This window comes from Rhamphochromis longiceps, linkage group LG7 (genome assembly GCF_057381845.1).
Source record: "Rhamphochromis longiceps isolate RC_006_pf linkage group LG7, R_longiceps_female_GT1.1, whole genome shotgun sequence".
In the NCBI taxonomy this organism is placed as follows: Eukaryota; Metazoa; Chordata; class Actinopteri; order Cichliformes; family Cichlidae; genus Rhamphochromis; species Rhamphochromis longiceps.
The window spans coordinates 51,360,414-51,379,242 of NC_140563.1; the positions used below are offsets into that span (position 1 = coordinate 51,360,414).

Here is an 18,829-nt window from a genome sequence, read left to right on the forward strand (position 1 = left end):
TATATATTTCTCTCTTTTTAAACACAATCAAAATGAATATTCTGCCACGCAAGAAAGCTTAACAGAATCTAAATGCTCTGATGCCATGTTTACCTAAAGATCATTTGTGGTCGTAGTAGAGTAGCAGTAACCAATAAGTGAGATCTGGTGCGACCTCCTCGAGGCCAAGCACCAGCTAGCTGGGTGTTTTAATTCTCTCATGCAGCTTTTGACATTTCGCAGTACAGTTGTGCGTTTACCTTGGGCTGGTGTCATGTGCAGATGGTGTGATGTGATTAGGTCTCATTCACTGTCAGGGAAAACCCAGTGACTGCGATGTTTTTGTGTTTGAAATTGAAAAAGAAGAAGAAGACAAAAAATAATAGTGTTTTCACCAAAATGCATTATGTCACAGTGTAGCTTGAATCTCCGCACAGGTTTTATGTCCACTGCCCATGCCATGTGTCACTTCAAGAGACTGCGTCTCACACAAACGTGTTAGGTGAAGAACACGGCAACTGGAGTGCTTATACAACACAAAACCAAAAGAAACAAAAAGAAAAAACACAAAAAAACCTGAAAAGGGATGAACAACAGACGCTATCATGCACTGCAGAGCGAGGTGGGAGGATTTAGCTGCCCTTGTACCTGCATTTCCATCTGGCACTAGGCCAGTGGCAGAACAGTGCACACTAAAAAACAAAAAAGGAAGATTGCATGTTTCATTTTTTGGGTTTGGGGCTGTTGGCTGTGGTAGCGTTTCTTCACTTTTAAAAGGTACAGAGACGCCTGTGCATGACTTAGTTAATCTGAGCTGTGACTATCTTCTGAACACTAACAAATATTAATAATAATAATAATAATTTTTAAAAAGTCAGTGGTTTGCTCCCCTGACTTGTAGCGCGTGTCATCCGGTTCCCTTTGGTGGCGACCTTGGGATCCTGTTTTTTGATGTTTACCTTATTGCCTAAAGAACAAGCACATGTGACGATAGTTATAGCAACAAAAGTTTCTCCTCGGCATCGCGTTTGGTTTATATATAGGTACGGATTCATGCAGTGTTTTGAGCTGGGAGAGGAGCTTGCGTATTGATCTTGTGTTATATTTGTGTGACAGACCTCCCCTCGTGGTTGCTATGCTGGTTGCTATGCTGTATTTGCTAGAACATGTAGAAACGTGGTGCGACGGAGGCAGCCTCCCTCTCACAGTGCACACAGACACGAGACGACAGGACAGCAGGAAAGCATTCAGGCTGTTAAAACACACACTCTCTCTATCACCATTTCTTCTCTCTTTTTTTTTTTACCCTTTGTGTCAGCTTGTCACTTCAGTTCCACAGAGCTGTGTGTGTGTGTGTGTGTGCGCGTGTGTTACAGGACGCCTTTAGGACCCTCATTGTCCTCTCTGCACTGTGATAGCATATAACAAGGGTAACACTTGGCCCAGAGACTCAATTAACAAGGCTTACTTCTTCCTGTCTTGTGCACTGCCAGTGTTGACACTGCCTCCTCCTGTAGTGGAGTCATCCGTGATGAAAGTTGTCATAGTTTACACAGGGTGTTGTCAGTTGAGATGCCTTAAGTATTTAACAATCATAATTTATTACTAACTGTAGATACTGTGGGTATGTATTTAATTTTATATAGTTTTTTTTTTCTTTTTCTGGAGTTGGGTTGACTGAATCATAATTTATTTATTTACAAATATAACATGAAAAGGCTATTAAAAAATGGATACCTCATGTTTTTTGGTTGCATTGTTTTAAATGGGAATGCTTTGCATGCAGTTGTACTTTTTCGGAACACTAAAAGTAAAAAAAAGAGGAAAAAAAGTTTTGCTGTTTGATCTCCACAAGCTGGCTGTGCGTTTACTGACCAAGGCTGAGCTACTGAGCCCGTTCTCTCTCTTTCTCTCTCTCTCTTCCTGTCTTCTATGTCTCTTTTTCTCTTTCATGTGGTGCTGTGGATCTTGGTTACATTCCATTCAATGCAATCTCTCCAATCCCCCATGCTGTGATGTAGTGAACAAACTGCAAGTGAATTGGTTTTGGTTTGTGACAATTTTTTTCTTTTTTCTTTTTTTTCTTTCTTTTGCACTAACTTGTTTAAAATGGGAACCCTCTCACTGGCAAAAAAAATATTTTAGATTATTTAAATGAACTGGCTTTTATTTTTTTATGCTCTGCTTCTCACACAATGCACTAAGGGTCTTAATGAAACATGTTCCTTTGTTTTAACTCTTTGTGTTATCTCTTCAGTTGTCATCTCTCTAGTGTTTCTCTGTTCGTTGGTTTCTTATGTTGTTGTTTTTTTCCCCGAAATGCTTTGTAGATTTAAGCATAACAAGTGCCTCGCTTTAAGTGTTAGGGGATATTTCCATATAACGGAAACCATGAACAACAATCAGTCCATCCACCATGCCTTACTGGTTGCTTAGTTAATTAAGTGAATGGAAAACGAAGGAGCTGAGACAACATTTGACTAAAGCCATTATAATCAATCAATCCAAGTCAAGCTGTCCAAAAACTAGCTGCCGGTTTGTAGTACCGAAGCACTGCATTGCTGTGGAAATAGCTCTGACTATAAAGAGGCATGTTTCACCGTGGGCTTTACAGCGGTCCTTTCGATGTACTTCTCCATTCTGTTTTCTCCTCTTCTTTCCGTCTCCGTTTGATTTTACCGTCCGTCCCTCCTCTCCGACTCTCTCTCTGTTTGCTTTCACAGTCTAAAAAAGGAAGGCAAGGATTTAAAGCACAACCTTTTCTAAAGAACAAAAAACAAATGCATGTTTTCTCAGGTTTCAGTGTAGTCGCAATGGTTTCATAGTATATGGTGAAAATATATACAAAGAATTTAACAGAAAAAAAATTATAAATTTTGTTGCTGCTTGAATCTGACAAAAACCAACAAGTGAAGAGAAACTATCCCAAAAAGTGCCAGTGAAAGGGCTGCCGCCATCCTTGTATGAAAACCTGCTGTTTAGCTGTGACTGCGCAATGTTTTTTCAAAATAGGATATTTTATCTGAAAATAGAACTATTTATCATTAATATTAAAGCAATAGCGCATTAAAATGGTTTTGAGCGTGTTGATGATGAAGTGGATGAGCCTGTTATGGGTAAATGTTAGATTTACATTTGGTGGAATTTTGTACTTTATTTATTATTACTACTACTAATAATGATGATAATGATCTCAAAGGTTGCATTGCTAAACCCAAACTGTTCTGTTTTTAATTTTTATTTTATTTCATGGCTTGTATATTATCCTTTTATATGTGCTCTTTTTGTAATAAACTTGGTAAAATGGAAGTGAACCTATTTTTTCTTTTGTCTTTTTTTTTAACCCCTCAAAATGCAGCAGTTTTGTACTTCATCCTTAGTTAAAGGTGAAGTCAGGTCATCAGGTTGTTTTATAGAGAAAAAAAAAGATATTGTACTTATAAATTTATAGCGTTTTACGTATGTGGCTAGAGATCACCCACATGTCAGCTTTGATGGGATCTCCTTTACCAAAGAAGTGAAAACACAAAGAAAAGAGGCAACAGCATCTGGATATAAAGTCATCCTCTTCCTCCTCACCTCAAGTCTTATCTGCTGAACTGAAGTCAGGACTCTAAAACACAAAAATGTGTATAAACATCCTCATTTATTCCTAATATTATTCCAGTTACTTATTGTCAGAAGATTAGACTGTTATCTTTCTATCTCCAGCTAGCTGACAAAAGCTAACAACAACAGCAGCTGGTTTTAAGCTAACATTATGCTAGCTAACGTTAGGCTAAAGTATCCTAAAATTCCTAAAAATTCACACTTGATTACATTCTCACACCTTATAAGAGGTTATTCACTCAGAGCGTCAGAGTTCAGCAAAGCTACATCCACTTCAAAGACTGTTTCACAGAAGCTAACAGAGGCTACCAGCAGCAAAAACTATAGTGCCGCCTAATGTTCTGTATGTCCTCAACAACTCACCTTAGTATGGCTGTCATTGTTCAGACATGAGCTTCTCTGACTCAGTGACACATATTGGACTTGAAAATAGAGATAGGTGCTTCTTACTGGGCATTGACAGCTAAGGCAAACAGAAGACTGACAGCTTTTCACAAATAGGGAAAAACTCTTTCCGGATCTGGTCCAAACATTAATAGAAACTTGCCGACTGACCATGTCACCATGGGGAACAGTCTAAATTTAATGTTTATGGTCTCACTTGACTGACTACAACATGTTTTTCCTTTGGCCACCGTATCTAGGATTATACACTTGAATCAGGGACAAAAGAACTCAGTTGACTGATTTCTGCAATCTACTGACATGTAGCGGTTAGATTGTAATTCAAAAACCCGAAGAAATCATGGAATCTCTGTGTGTCCCTGTATTGTTGACTAGACATTAAAACAATTGTTTTGGGCCAAGGAAAAAGTTATAAATATAAAATTCATACACAATTACTTCTTAACGATCACTTTGACATATTTGAATGTCCCATTTGAGTCATTTATTTACCTGTTTAATGTAATGTCTAAATATCATTCTCCACAATTTGCATAGGATCATCAAAACTGAACAACAGAAGATTGGAAAATCATTGCCTGGTCTGTTGAGACTCAGTTTTTGCTGCAGAAATTCAGATGCTAGGGTCAGAATTTTGTGTAAACAACATGAAAGCATGGATCTATCCTGCGTTGTATCAGTGATTCAGGCTGATACTGGTGATGGTGTAATAGTGTGGAGGAGATTTTCTTGGCACATGTTGGGACCCTCAGTATCAACTGAGCATCATTTTAACACCACAGCCTACCTGAGTATTGATGCTGACCGTGCCCATCCCTTTATGACCACAGTGTACCAGTCTCCTTCCAGCATGATAGTGCGACAGGTCACAAAGCTCAAATCAACTCAAACTGGTTTCTTGATTTGTTGAATGAATTCACTGCACATAAATTGTCTCCACAGTCACCGGATCTCAGTCCAATATAGCATCTTTGCAAGTTTGTGGAACTGAATATTTGCAACAACTGTGTAATGCAATCAGGTCAATATGGATCAAAATCTCTGAGGAATATTTCCAGCATTTTGTTTGCTGTGTTTAAGGCAGCTCTGAAGGCAAAAGGAGACGACTGTAATAGCAAAGTATAACTAATGAAATGCCCAATGAGTGTATATTTCTGCTTAACCAGACTTGAAGGTAAAGTTTAGACCTACCAGCAAGTCAGAAGTGAAGCTGAAAACTGGGTGTTATAAACAAATTGGATTTATTTATTCATTTGTTCATTTTATAAAATCTGTATTACAACAAAACAATGCAAAGAATCCCTGATATTTAAAAAGATTGGCACTTTCCTTTTTCCTGACCACATTAGACATCATCATGACATGTTTTTTTTTAATGTCTCAGTTCCTGAGATATAAAACTTGCTAGAAGGAGAATCTCTTTGGTCATTACTTTTAAACATAAGAGGACATGCTTGAGCTGTAGGGTTTTTTAGTATTTTGGGTAGATGGCCCTGGAGATCTTTCCATCTGCCTTCTTAGAGTCCAGCCATTTCCCGCAGAGAAAGATAGTGGTAACACCATTGGCTGTGTTGGTGACTTCCACACGATCGAGGAGCCAGCCAGGGCTGAGACCGGAGTTGTCGTGTTCTACCCGGACTTTCTGCAACTCCCCCATGTCCAGCATTTCCACAGAGAAACGGTCTGTTTGCCCACGTTCAAAAAGGTTACGAAACTTCTGACGCAGTTGCCTGCAACCCGAATCTCCATTGGAGCCATAGAGAGTAATGAAAACATTGGCATCGGTTCCTGCACCCTTTTCATCACCTGTGATGACGATGATCTCATATTTGACAGGTACCAGGCTTCGAGCTTTGCTTGCAAAGCTCTCGATGGTCTTTGTGCACTCAACGGTGATGAAATCGTCCCTCTTAGGAGAAAGAGGAATGAGGGAATTGCATTTGAAAATGTACCTGGAGATAATGGAGCAGAGCAGAAGGAATATAGTCTAACCATTTGAGAATATCAAGAAATTGTTTGATGGTGGAAAATAAATGAATGGCTACAGTGGGGAAGCAGCTGCCTTACTTGTTTCCCAGTTCTCTTTCGGTCACAACAACCTCCTCCACGTGCCAGTAAACCTCCCCCTTTACTTTCTTTCCATCCTTGGGTGTATGGCCCAGACAGATGCCAGCAATATCACCCAAGTTCTTGGATGAAAATTCAAACCTGTCAACATTTCCCCTAAAAAGAGAGAGGAACATGGATTCGTTGGTGAAAGTAGCTATTAGAGCAGGGCGATATGACCAAAAATATTTCTCACGATATACATTTGAAAATTTGCGATAACGATATAACTGACGATATAATTGACACTAGACAAAATACTTTACAACTCCACAATTGTATTAGTGCAAAAAACCCCATCAATGTATTTTCACTTAAACAAGCAGCTGTTTTTTGCATTAAAGTTATATAAAAATGTAACAGTGCAAATGCAAATTCCTTGCTGACAGTTTAACCAAAAAGGCATTTCCAGTGGAAATTGGCCAACATATCCTCAGCATAACCATGTATAATATCCACAAAACTTAAAAAGAGCTTATACACACGCAATACGGTAATATTATGTTGAAGCACAGTACGTATCACTCCGCGAGGCTGTTCCCTACGATAGACGTAATGCTCCGACAATCCATCAAGTGGTGCAGGTTTGTAGCTTAGCAAAGTCGTACTAAAACATCAGTCAGTAAACACAACCAGAATCCAAACATAAGGCACTCGGTATTATAAGAGGCAGTGTCGATTTTCAGAAAAATCAAAGGATTGATTTTAAGTGTGCCGTATTTTCCAAAAAACACGGTAATAACCACGGCCCGCTAGCACGCTCTACCAAAAATAGTGCTTTGTTGTGTATCTGACGGACGAAAGCTAAACCAGTTCCACACCACTGAAGTTGCAGCATTTTTACAAACCAATTATGGTTCATCCTTTTCATTCAACGATCCGCTTTCGCCCATGTCATTCTCCGTCGCCGCCGTGCCTTTTTCGCCATGTGCGTATGAAAACAAAGGCACTGCGCATGCGCGTTTTACCCACATTCTATCGCGATATTTCATTTTCTTGTCATTGCCCAACATTATACCGGTATTACCGTGAACGGTATGATATGGCCCAGCCCTAGTAGCTATTCCCTTAAATTGCTTTGCCTTAATTGAAATTCACATCACTGCCAGTTTGTTCTGTGTCAGAATTAATCTTTAACAGGATGGAGTGTAGTCATGACATCAGAGTGCGGTGCTGGTCTGGTCTTAAGTATTTTGGATAATCATCATGAGGGCAGAGAGAGAGATGCAGAGGGAAAGAAAGCACATTTCTTTTTCATGCAAACAAGCTGCCGGTGACTGAGTTAATCTTGCAGCAAGTACCTACCGCAAGAACCTCTTCTTCTTTGAGGAGTTCTCCATTACAAATTCTTTTGATCGACCCTTTCTCCCTTCAAGTACAATCCAGGCATTTTCCTTGGTTTCAGCTGCGTCTCCAGTTGTGATACAAATTTCATACTCTGTCATAGAGAAAAGGAGACTCAGTTACAGTAAAATGTTGTTGCACTAAACTACAAGGGGGGATAATTGAATGCTGTGAGGTGCTAGCCTTACTGGTCTTTTCATTGAGGTCCAAGTAGTCATTGTTAGCACAGGCCAGCTCTCTCATTATCTGTCCATCATCATCGTTCTTGGCAAGCCAGCGGTCACAGGGGAAACGAAATGTTTTGTCCATGATCTCGTCCTTCACGTCAATATACTCCAAGTGCCAGCCTGGAGCAATACCTGCATGTAACGAGATGCAAAAAATACCAGTGTGCAGTGCTTTCAAACTTTTCATTCTAAGAACAGTTGAGCTCAGTCTAAGCTGTTCACCGTGCCAGTTAGAGCAGCTGACCTGTGTTATCGTGCCAGACTCGTACTTTGGAGAGGTCTCCCATGCTGAGGATTTCTGGGAAGCGAAACGTGTCCACCTGCTTGCGTTCAAACTTGTTGGACTTGTTGCACTCTTTCAGCGCCAGTGTTCCTGTGTCCCCGTTCTCTCCAAAAATAATGATCCACACGTTGGCATCAGTGCCTGCCCCTGAAGAGATGCAGCAGTTTACTATTTAGAAAAAAAAATCCTCGACAATAATAAGGGATTTTTCTTGGTTTGGTTACACTTTTAAATAAACATGGGTGGAACCATGGACAGAACTTTGCTTGGATTTTAGTCTATAAAGTCACAGCTTCCCAGTCTACATGGTCACTGAATGCAATTAACTATAATAAAAATGATTTACTGTCACTCGAGCTAGCTCTAATTATATACGTGCAAAGCAATTAAGCTATATCAAAGAGTTGTATGGCAGTAAAAAGGCTGTACAGCAATAGCAAATCACCACCTGAAAAGTAAACTGGGGAGCAGTGAGAGCTGGGTTCTCTGACTCATACAGCGCATCTATAATCCCCCTGTGCTTTATTATTTTATCACAGTCGGTTAGATCCTGAGTGAAACCTCACTCAGCCTGCAGCATGTTTTCAGTGTCCTTGCTTAAACTCGCTTCTGTAGAGTAGGCAAGAATGTTGATCATTTAACAATCCAGCAGTTGTAATAAGAAATTATCACGCTGGCAATATTTGAGATCTGGATATTTTTAAAGTTATATGTAACATATGTAACTTATGTGACATATATTCTAATGGACACACTTGATCTTCAGTACCTCTTTATAGTATACGTGCATAGGAACAGCTCTGCCTATGTGATGTTGTTTGTGGGTGTGTTTGCATCTATCAGCCTTGCTCATTTTTTCCTCCCAGAGCCTTAGTGGCGGTGCAAGGCTACATGTCAGCTTCCAGTAACTGACAGTGGCAGAGAGCAGCCCTTTGAAGTCGGCTCAGACTTCTTGCCATTCTGATCGTATTGATCAGCAGAGCAACTGAGCTAGATGAGAATCCAGGGTGAAGAAAAGATGGAGCAGCGGTGTGGAGGGCTTCTGAAGAGGATCTCTTTAATTGCCACGAGGGATTCAGCCATGAATTATTCCACCTTTGCCTTTGCCTAGGAAAACAACAAACCCCTGCACAAGGGCAGGCAAAATGAGGCTCTAACTCTGCATTGATCTTTGGGTAGTGACTGAAAACACGGGATGGCAGTCATACAGTAATTAGTCTCTTCCAGGCAGCAGCTCGTTTGGCTTTGATGGGGAGGGTTTCACAGGATGTTCACAGTATAGAGCCACTCACAGGTGCTCAAATGCAGAATACTCTCTGGTGTATCCTTTGAAAGTGGTCCGAAAAACAGATGATGAGGATGTGATCCAGGAAACGCTTGACAAATTAAATGTGTCCGCTGACCACAGAGTCCTTCAGGATCCCCCGGGAAGAGCTGGAGGATGTTCCTGATGAAAGAGGATGTCTACTCTGCTCAGTCTCAGCACCCCTGAACCCAGAGAATAAAGGCCGAATGGACAGGGAATGCTCATAGGCCTGTTAAGTATACTTAGAGTGCCCTCACTGACCCCACAGCTCAGACCTCAACATTTCAGTTATTATTTGGTTTTATGTTGACACATTAAGATATGTGCAATCAAAACTGGGTATTGGGACTCTTATAGAAAAAATGTGCTTCATGTTTCTAATCTTACCTATTTGCTTGTGAATAAGTAATCATTTGATATCGTCAAGCCCCTAAACATGTTCAGATCAAACAATATGAATCTTAAAATGGCCACAACAAATATTGGCAACCTGTAACTAGTTTAAAAAACAGTGTCTGAAAGAAGCTTTTATGCTTTTCATTTCTTCTGTCACATATATCCTGTTGCAATGATGGGTTCTCATATTAAACACAGACAAATTTTCAAATAATTATCTAGCATATGTGCAAAATCCCTTCCCTCATCAAAGTTGTCCCTCATATCTTCATATTTTGCTTCCAAAGAGTCAGACTTTCCTGTATTTTTCAAAAGCACTTTGAAAAATACTTTTCCTGAATTTATGAAGAGCTTTCAAAGTTTTTCTTTGGACACTGGGCAGTCCAGTCATTATGCTTGACCTGATTATACTTGAAATTTCAGAGGAAGGTTTTGTTTGTTTGTTTGTTTGTTTGTTTGTTTGAATCATTTAACATTGATCTATGACTCATTCAAACATAAAAGGACACCTTGAAGATTTCCATGTATGTTTGGACAAGTACTGCATATTTCGAATGGGACCACAGAGCTGGGTTGAGAACCTACCTGCGACGTCACTTGTCTTGACCTGGACAATGTAGGTAGTGACCTCCACCATCACCTCCTCGTCCACCAAAGCTGCCATCTCACAGATCAGTGTCCTCTTGGGTCCATGTGTCCTGGACAGCCACCCTTCATAGGTAAACACAGACACCTCCTCCGTGGTCAGGTTACGCATGATCACCTGAATGCACAGAATTAGCTTATAAATTAGCAAAGCGTTTGGAAGATTGCATTATAATTATTAAAGGTAAGATTTAACAGTAATAAATGCTGCTGTGGTGTGATGTATTACAACAGGAGTATAAATATCAACCTGCAGATGAAAGTTCAGGGCATCATCAGTAGTAATGCATTCACTTATGATTGATATTGCTATTACTTGAACCACAGTACTAGTGTATTGAATGCTGTGTCATATTATGGCTGGATGACTACTGTGTTACCAGCAGGTACACTAATCCTGCCTCTCTGAAGGTTTCGAGTTTCTAATAACAGGAAAAATCTTCTCTGTTAGGCCAAGAATCAGCCAGACATCTATTAGCTCTCCCTTCTGCGTATTTATCTGGACAGATTACTATGCTGGCAGTCCACCTGGTGCACCATTGTGTCAGTTTCAAGGCGACGACCTGTCCATAAAGGCAGCATATCTGCTTGTGATGCTGAACACACAAGGCTCTGTTCAGGGTCAAGTCAAGGAGATGTTCACAGCGGCTGAGACTCGGGCACGGATGGACAGGGCTTTGTATTGTTTCTGACTGCTCTGCCGCCCTACAGGCATGGTGCATTTAGTAGAGAAGACATTTGCATAGGAAATGTGTTCTACTTCATCAAAACCTTTAGCCTGAGACTTCACACTAAATTTAGTGGTGGGAAGTGATATCATCCTCACAGAATCATTTAAAAAAATCTTTCAGTACTGAGGCAGTCAATTCCAATATGTTGCACTAGTATTCTGTAAATTAATTTATATATAAGATGAAATGATTTCTCTCTCGAGGCCAAACACGGTGCTCATTTGTAGCGTGTGCGTACTGTAAGAGAGAGCGTGTCCGTGATTCAAGCAACAGCGGCACGGAGAATAAAATGGGTCAATATGCTCACTCCAGGAGTTCTGGGCCCTGCTCTGTGTGTGTTGTTGCCTGTGTCTTTGTGTGTGGTTGAATCATTGACCGTTCTCCTGCAGGCAGGGGTAGATGTGTGTGTGTGTGTGTGTGTGTGTGTGTGTGTGTGTGTGTGTGTGTGTGTGTGTGTGTGTGTGTTTGTCTGTGCCATTTAATAGATTGAATGATCCTGTGACCTACAGCATGTGGTGCCAGGATAAAAAAAACACAAGCCTGTGAGTGCTTTGTACTATTGATCTTGGAATGAGATAGCGATTACTCTTCTGCTTTTTATGTTGCTGGTTTTATGTTTTATGGTTGAGATCTGCAGTTTCTTCTTTATAACAAATTAGGCCTCGACAAGAACAAAAAATTCTATGCATGATATTACTAAAGAGCTCAATCTGCACACGTTCCCTTTTGCTCTAGCTGTTCCTGGGGGTTTTTTCTAAACCCTTTTTACCAAATAAACATCTTCTAAATGACTGCATTGTATCTGTGTGCCTGGTGAGCCGACCTTGTCAAGAAACCAGTCGGGCCGACTGCCTGATCCATCTATCCGGAGTCGCATTTTTCTCAGTGGGGCAACGTCATCGATCTCCATGTTAAAGGTGTCCTCTTGACCTCGCTCAAACCTTTTGTTCACCACCACATCAAAGCACAAAGTTTAGAATCTTGAGTATGAATTGGTCCTCTCTTTATTTTACAGTTAGATACATGAATGAAAATAGAAATCATTGATGCTACCTGTCCTCATTCTTCTGCAGCAGCATCTCCTCTGTACTGCCGTTGGCCCCAAAAACAGTCATGAAGATCTGGGTGTCTGTTCCCGCATTCTGCACATCTCCGGTTACCACTGTCACCTCATAGATAATCTAACATGGAAAGATTATCAGACATCAAACAATACTATCCTCCCACAAGTACATCTACAGCTTCACTGGACGAGCACATACGAATTAATTCAGTCATTTTAAGGTTGTAAACAGTGATAAAATAAACACAAATGCAGACATTGGTTATTTAATAGCTATGCCATGAAAAGGGAGGTGACAGCCAATATTTTGGGGCTTCCAGTGTAGCAACAGTTGTGAATATCTGGGCTAAGAATTCCTGTTCTGTGCACCAGTGAAATATAAAGGAGCTAAACCATCGTGTAGATGGATGCTGATGGTTTAGAGTAGTTGTAGGCAACTCCAGGCCTCGAGTGCCGATGTCCTGCAGGTTTTAGATGTGTCCTTGATCCAACACAGCTGATTTAAATGGCTAAATGACCTCCTCAACATGTCGTGAAGTTCTCCAGAGGCCTGGTAATTAACTAATCATTTAATTCAAGTGTGTGTATACAGGATGAGATCTAAAACCTGCAGGATACCGGCACTCGAGGCCTGGAGTTGCCCACCCCTGGTTAGAATCCAGTTTGGCAAACACAAATCCTGATGTTGCTAGGATTTTCACATCAACTGCTGTCTTCTGTGCGTGTCAACCACCATGATGTCTGGCTGGTTGGCCAGAAGCTGCGCCTGTGTGACAGTCAAAGTCCCATAGGACCTTCGCCATGTTGCTCTCAACTACCTCTGGAGGTGTCTCCCATCAGGACTTGTGGACTTCTCTATATGCCACACAGGTGTTCATCTACACCATCCTAGCCACTAGGTTTTGTCTCTATGGAGCTAATGCTTAGGTCCTGCTCCTGTGCTGCCGTGATCACCATCTGTGCTGTCCTTTAGGCCAGCTTTCTCTAGACACTGAAAGGATTTCTTAATTTCCACTTCTTCAGTCTGTTGATGGCAGACCCCATGGAGGCCCTTGATCTTCCTCCTGTTCTTTATCACAGTCTCCCTTCAGCTGCCTGAGACACTGTTGTCATGCTGTTGCTTTTCGTTTTATCCTGAATCACGGCTCTGACAGTCACTAATGATAACCCTCCTGCTTAGTAGAGCCTCAGCTTGCAAAAACCTCTGTGCAATGTGAGGTGTTTTCATGTCTTGAAATCAGTGGAAATGATGTCCTCTTGTGGACAGCTTATTATATATTATTATACATGTACTATGGTAAGTTTACTACTTTGTACTTTCTAAATTATTCTCTTGTCTTAATTTAACTCAGTAACACCATGATGTATGTATGTTGCCTGCAACATGGCTTTGCTTTCAATAACACGTCTACATTTACAGACCTTATGGGAGATAGAAATGGCTTCTGAGTCCAGCACACTGAATACTCTAGCAGTCAACCCATCTCCTCGATCTTTGGCCAGCCAGCACTTGCAAGCAAATATATATTTGACCCCTTTGGTTGGCACAGCAACACATAGTTCATCAACCAGCCAGCAGCTCTCTGGAGTGGCCCCATCATGGCCGAGCTGCAGGAAGGAGAGAAACAATCACTGCCAGGAACGTGGGTGTATTTTTTCTGTGTGTTTCAGTGTGTGTGTGTGTGAGAAGCTATGTTAGTGCAAAATCTTCAGTGAAACAAATTCACCTGTCACTCACCTCAACCTTTTTGATCTCCCCCACATCTGAACCGTGGGACTCGAAGCTCTCCAGAGAGCCGGCCTCAAAGCCCTTCCTCCCGTCTTGCAGGTCCAACCACAACCTATCTGTCTGGGTGTGATTAGCCCCGATAATGATGACATAAGCCCTGCTGGTGGTGCTCGCATCCCTCTCCAGTCCAGTGTAGATGGTGATGTGATAAGGTATGACTGCATAGAAAGGGCCGAGCAACTATTCGTTCATTTGATGCATTCAAGGGATTAACAACAAACACATGAGAGAGCATCAGGTGAACTAGCAGTGCAGAAGAGACTTGAGTTTTCTTACTTGGAAGATCAATTTTTTCTTCTTTCTTCTTCTTGTTCTTCTTGTTCATGTTATTGTCGACGCTTTTCTGCATTAGAGCCAAGTTCTTCTTTTCACTGGCCGAGCTCTCTCGAACTCCTTCATAACCCTGAGAAAACAGAACGGACACTTAGTGATGCAGCAGCCATATCTGCAGAGATACAGACCCAAGTCGATGCTAAGCCACTAAATGTTTTACAAAGACTTCAAAAAGGTGCTGAAATTATTTCAGGTGGTGTGCCACGAAAGAACAAAAAATGAATCCTAGTCACTTTGGTGATCAATCGCCATTCACTTTAAAGTGGATCTGTCACACTTTTTCTCATGTTATGTAACATATACAGCAGGGCTCTGTGTTACAGTGGTAAATGCGCTTATACAGCCAAAGTTTCAAAGAATGAGGTCAGCATATGTGCAAGTAATTCATATGAGCCAAACACTGATGTGAATTTCAAACTTTTCAAATTCATTTATTTTTTACTCTTGGCTCTGTTGTTGGGAGAAGATCTCCCTAATATGGTCTTCTCAGGCACACAGGTCCGGCTGTGAGCACAGAAACCCCACCCACTTGCTGTTCTCTGTAATTGAGGGGCTGCCAATGAGAATAAAAGGGAGCTAAAATGGCTTTTATTTGGTCTGTAAATGAACTGAAGGGCAGTTATTATTTTTTTGCTATTGTAAAAACATCTAAGAATAAAAATATGGAGCTAGAACTGAGGACATTACGTTAATTGTGCTCAACTAGTGTAAGAAATAGAAGAAATCAGTATATCAAAACCTCTTTCATGTAAGAAGTAGCACTTTAGATTGTTCATGTTACCTTGACATAAAAGTATCTTTGGATGCGTCTATCCTCTCTCTTCTTGGAGAGCCAGCGTTCACATAAGAAGAGGAACACCTCTTCTGTATCAATGTCCAGCACCTCCACCTGATCCAAGTACCAGTCAGGACTCACCATACTGTTATCATGGCGAATTTTTATTTTGAAAATCTGACCGAGGTCTACTGCCTCTATAGTGAACTTATCCACCTGGGAGAAGAGAAACATTCAGGAAATAACATCAATGTTGTGTACTTCTTTTTTGCTCTGTAATCTGGAATATATATATCTACAGTGTAGGAGACAAGAATTAAAAAGGTCACAAAGTTCAAGCTTTCTTACAGATCCTCTTTCAAACTTGTTGCTGTTTGTCTCCGACTTGCTCAGTTTTCTCTCCCCGGTGTCCCCCAGGTCCCCGTAAATGGTGAGGAAGACGTTGGCATCAGTGCCGGCTCCACACACATCACCTGTCATCACGGAAACTTTGTATGTGTGGGCTGTAGTGGGAGACAGTGATCACAGACAGGCAGGGGATTTTGTGTGAGGCTGCTGCCAGGAAATAGATTGAAAATGAAGCAATTTTGCATCGTAGTTTGATGCTGCTGTCATAACAGAGACTTAGTTGGGGGTATAAAGGACCAGAAGGGAAAACTGTCTCCAAACTAATGCTCAGAAGGGCAGATAAAAAGACAGGATGACAAATCGTTTTTGTGTTTCTAATAATGCAGCCAGCAGGTAACATACTCTCCAGAGCGTCTTCCACCTCGACTTCAGTCACTTTCAGGCTTCCATCTCTTGAAAGTTTCTCTGTGATGATGTCAGAGGGCACAAGCTCTCTCACCGTTTCTCCATCGTCCTCTGACTTGGCGAGCCACCGCTCACAGGGGAAGATCACGGTCTCTGAACCCTACAAAGAGACGATTAAATTCTGCAGTTTAATCTGTGTGTTTGTGTCTCGGAGGAGGATCAGCAAACAGAATATTTAGACTGGCTGAGCAGCAACCCAATATGTTGAATCACAAATGAAATCACAGTGCTGCTTGACCAGCTAAGAAGACAACATCACCACCTGCTGATTAAAAACAGAACTGTTCCGTTATTAGAAGAAGGGAATCAGAGGATGTGCTCCTGAGTGCTGAAATCAATCTTGTGAATGAGGCTTTCGGGTGTGGCAGCCCAAATACAGCCCTAATAGAGTGTCAGTCCTCTGCGCAGTGAAATGTAACTCTGGGCGTTTGATATACGGCTGCACAGTTTTAAAAACTTGAGTGCTGACATTTAATTTATTTTTTATATTTGCACTCAAAAAGCAAATATGGTTCTTTTTAGGTATTTAAATGTTTTAGATTCACAATTTACACACAAAACATGCAACAGTTTCATGAGATATGATCACCTGTACTAGGTTGAAGTACCCATAATATACACTCACTGGCTACTTTATTAGGTACACCTTATTGGACCCCTTTTTTGCCTCCAGAACTCCCTGAAATTTTCATGGCATAGAGTCAGGTGCTGGAAATGTTTCTCAGAGACTTTGGTCAATATAGACATGATAAAATCACACAGTTGCTGCAGATTTGTCAGCTGCACGTCCGTGATGCCGAACCCCTAATCCCACCACATCCCAAAGGCCATTTGAGGACATTGGACTCATTGTAATGATCAAGAAAACAGAAGATGGGTAAACTGTGGTCATAAAGGGGCGGACATGGTCAGCAACAATATTCAGGCAGTCTGTGGTGTTGCTCTGTGGTGCTCAGTTGATACTAAGGAGCCCACATAAAATATCTCCAACACCTTTATACCACCACTAGTCTGAACTGTTGGCACAAGGTAGGATGGACCCATGCTTTCATATTTGTTTACCTAAATTCTGACCATATCATCTGAATGTTGTGGGAGAAATTGAGGGTCAGACAAGCCAACATTTTTCTAATGATCTATTGTCCAATAATGGTGAGCCTGTGTGAATTGTAACCTCAGTTTCCTGCTCATAGCTGACAGCAGTGGTTCCCAATTGTGCCTTTAAGGTATGCCTTCTGCATATCTTGGTTGCAACAAGTAGCTTTTTGTGTTACTGTTGCCTTCCTAACAGCTGGAAACAGTCTGGCAATTCTCCTCTGACTCCCAGCATCAACAAGACACTTTTGCCAAGTGAATTCACTGCATATTATCTCTTGTCCAGGCCGTCCTCTGTAAACACCAAAAAGGTTAGCGCAGGAAAGCCCCAGTGGATCAGCAGTTTCTGAAATATTCACACCAGTATATCTTGCACCAACAACCATGCTACCTTCAGAGTAATTTAAATCACCTTTCTTCCCTATTTTGATGCTCAGTTTGAATTTCAGCAGTTTACAGTCATGTCTGCATCACTAAATACATTTGGTTGGTGCCATCTGATTGGCTGATTAGATATTTACTTTAGCAAACCAGTTGAATAGACAAACCCAACAAAGTGGCCCTGAGTATATCAAGTAGTTCAAATTACCTTCACCTCTTTCTACAGTACAATGCTACTTGCACACTTTCTGTGCTGTCAGCCATCAGTAATATTAATTCACCAATATATTACTGCAATATTCACCAAAGTTTTCTAAACTGCTATTATCAGCTACTATCATATTTTTTACTTAAGCCAGTAAAACACTTTCCCTCTGTTCATGTATCCTCCGCAGACAGTACCTTTCCTTTCCTGAGGAGGCGTCTGATTTCCACTCTGTCCAGATGCCAGCCTGGGTTCACCCCACGGTTGTCATGGCCAATACGAATCTTCTCAATTACATCTCCGACATCTTCTAGCTGCACAGACAACAGAACACTTGGATAAACGGACAACTTTCACAAGTGCAGTTCATTGCTGTAAATGCAGAAACACGCTCATGACTTTGCTGTTCTAGTCCCCAAAGCAGGATGAATGTATTTATTGCTTCCCTTATTTAACTTACCTCAACAATAAACATGTCCTCAGCTCCTCTCTCAAAGTACATTCTCCTCTCCCTCTTGTTGACACACAGGGACTTCTGCTGGGTGCACACTGCATCTCGGCCATACAGGATGATGAAGACGTCTGCGTCTGTACCGGCTCCAAACACGTCACTTGTGAAGATTTTGATCTCATAAGGAACGACTATAAAATGGAATAATAACCAATTAAGTTACACTTTTAATACAGTTAGAATATGGTGCACTTTTCTGACTTACATGGTGTGTAAAACTCTGTTTGAAGAGGATTAGGGAAAAGCTCCCTGACGATGGCTCCATCATCCTCTCCTCTGTCCAGCCAGCGGCCGCAGGGGAAGTGTAGTTTCTGTCCCAGAGATGGAGCATCAATCTCCACCCAGTCAAGAAACCAGCCTGCTGACCCTCCCCCTTAAACATTAACAGAAAAGACTGTGATCATTTATGTAGATGTAGTCGGAGTATTTCTGCATTATTCTCGGCACAGGCAGCCAGTCGGTCCTAATGTACCATTGTTGTCGTGTCCAATACACAGCTTTTTCAGGGGTCCGAGGTCCACGGCCTCCACAGTGAACACATCAATCATACCTCGCTCAAACTTGTTCTTATGGGTCTTTGAAGCCTTCAGGTTAATAATTCCTGTGGATACAGAACAGACTAATTATCATTTTAAACACAGAAAGCAGGCAAAAAGCGCAGCAGTCACTTCCAAAGCTACCTGTGTCATCCTTGGTGCCATACAGGATCATAAAGATGTTAGCGTCTGTTCCTCCGTACTTCTTGTCACCAGTTTTTATCCTCACTGTGTATGTTGTTGACATGGCTGCAGGAAGAAGTTACCACATTTAATAATCTCTGTGTTATATTTCTC

The 18,829-nt window shown here is 41.3% G+C and overlaps 1 protein-coding gene across 1 annotated transcript in view; it reads right to left on the reverse strand.

Moving 5' to 3' along the window:
* Window positions 1-4,397: 4,397 nt before the first annotated feature.
* The window catches only part of loxhd1a (lipoxygenase homology PLAT domains 1a), a 32,882-nt gene continuing 18,450 nt past the window's right edge, over window positions 4,398-18,829 (reverse strand). Inside the window, exons 24-42 of the mRNA XM_085414188.1 lie at window positions 18,677-18,781; window positions 18,469-18,597; window positions 18,202-18,369; window positions 17,946-18,127; window positions 17,683-17,799; window positions 15,742-15,904; window positions 15,340-15,494; window positions 14,998-15,207; window positions 14,160-14,286; window positions 13,833-14,041; window positions 13,517-13,702; window positions 12,085-12,212; window positions 11,855-11,972; window positions 10,241-10,418; window positions 7,915-8,100; window positions 7,632-7,802; window positions 7,405-7,537; window positions 6,061-6,216; window positions 4,398-5,945 (exon numbers count right to left, since the gene is read on the reverse strand). Of these exons, the coding sequence (XP_085270314.1) occupies window positions 5,465-5,945; window positions 6,061-6,216; window positions 7,405-7,537; window positions 7,632-7,802; window positions 7,915-8,100; window positions 10,241-10,418; window positions 11,855-11,972; window positions 12,085-12,212; window positions 13,517-13,702; window positions 13,833-14,041; window positions 14,160-14,286; window positions 14,998-15,207; window positions 15,340-15,494; window positions 15,742-15,904; window positions 17,683-17,799; window positions 17,946-18,127; window positions 18,202-18,369; window positions 18,469-18,597; window positions 18,677-18,781 (3,302 nt within the window). The 3' untranslated portion in view covers window positions 4,398-5,464. The remainder of the gene's footprint in view (window positions 5,946-6,060; window positions 6,217-7,404; window positions 7,538-7,631; window positions 7,803-7,914; window positions 8,101-10,240; window positions 10,419-11,854; window positions 11,973-12,084; window positions 12,213-13,516; window positions 13,703-13,832; window positions 14,042-14,159; window positions 14,287-14,997; window positions 15,208-15,339; window positions 15,495-15,741; window positions 15,905-17,682; window positions 17,800-17,945; window positions 18,128-18,201; window positions 18,370-18,468; window positions 18,598-18,676; window positions 18,782-18,829) is intronic.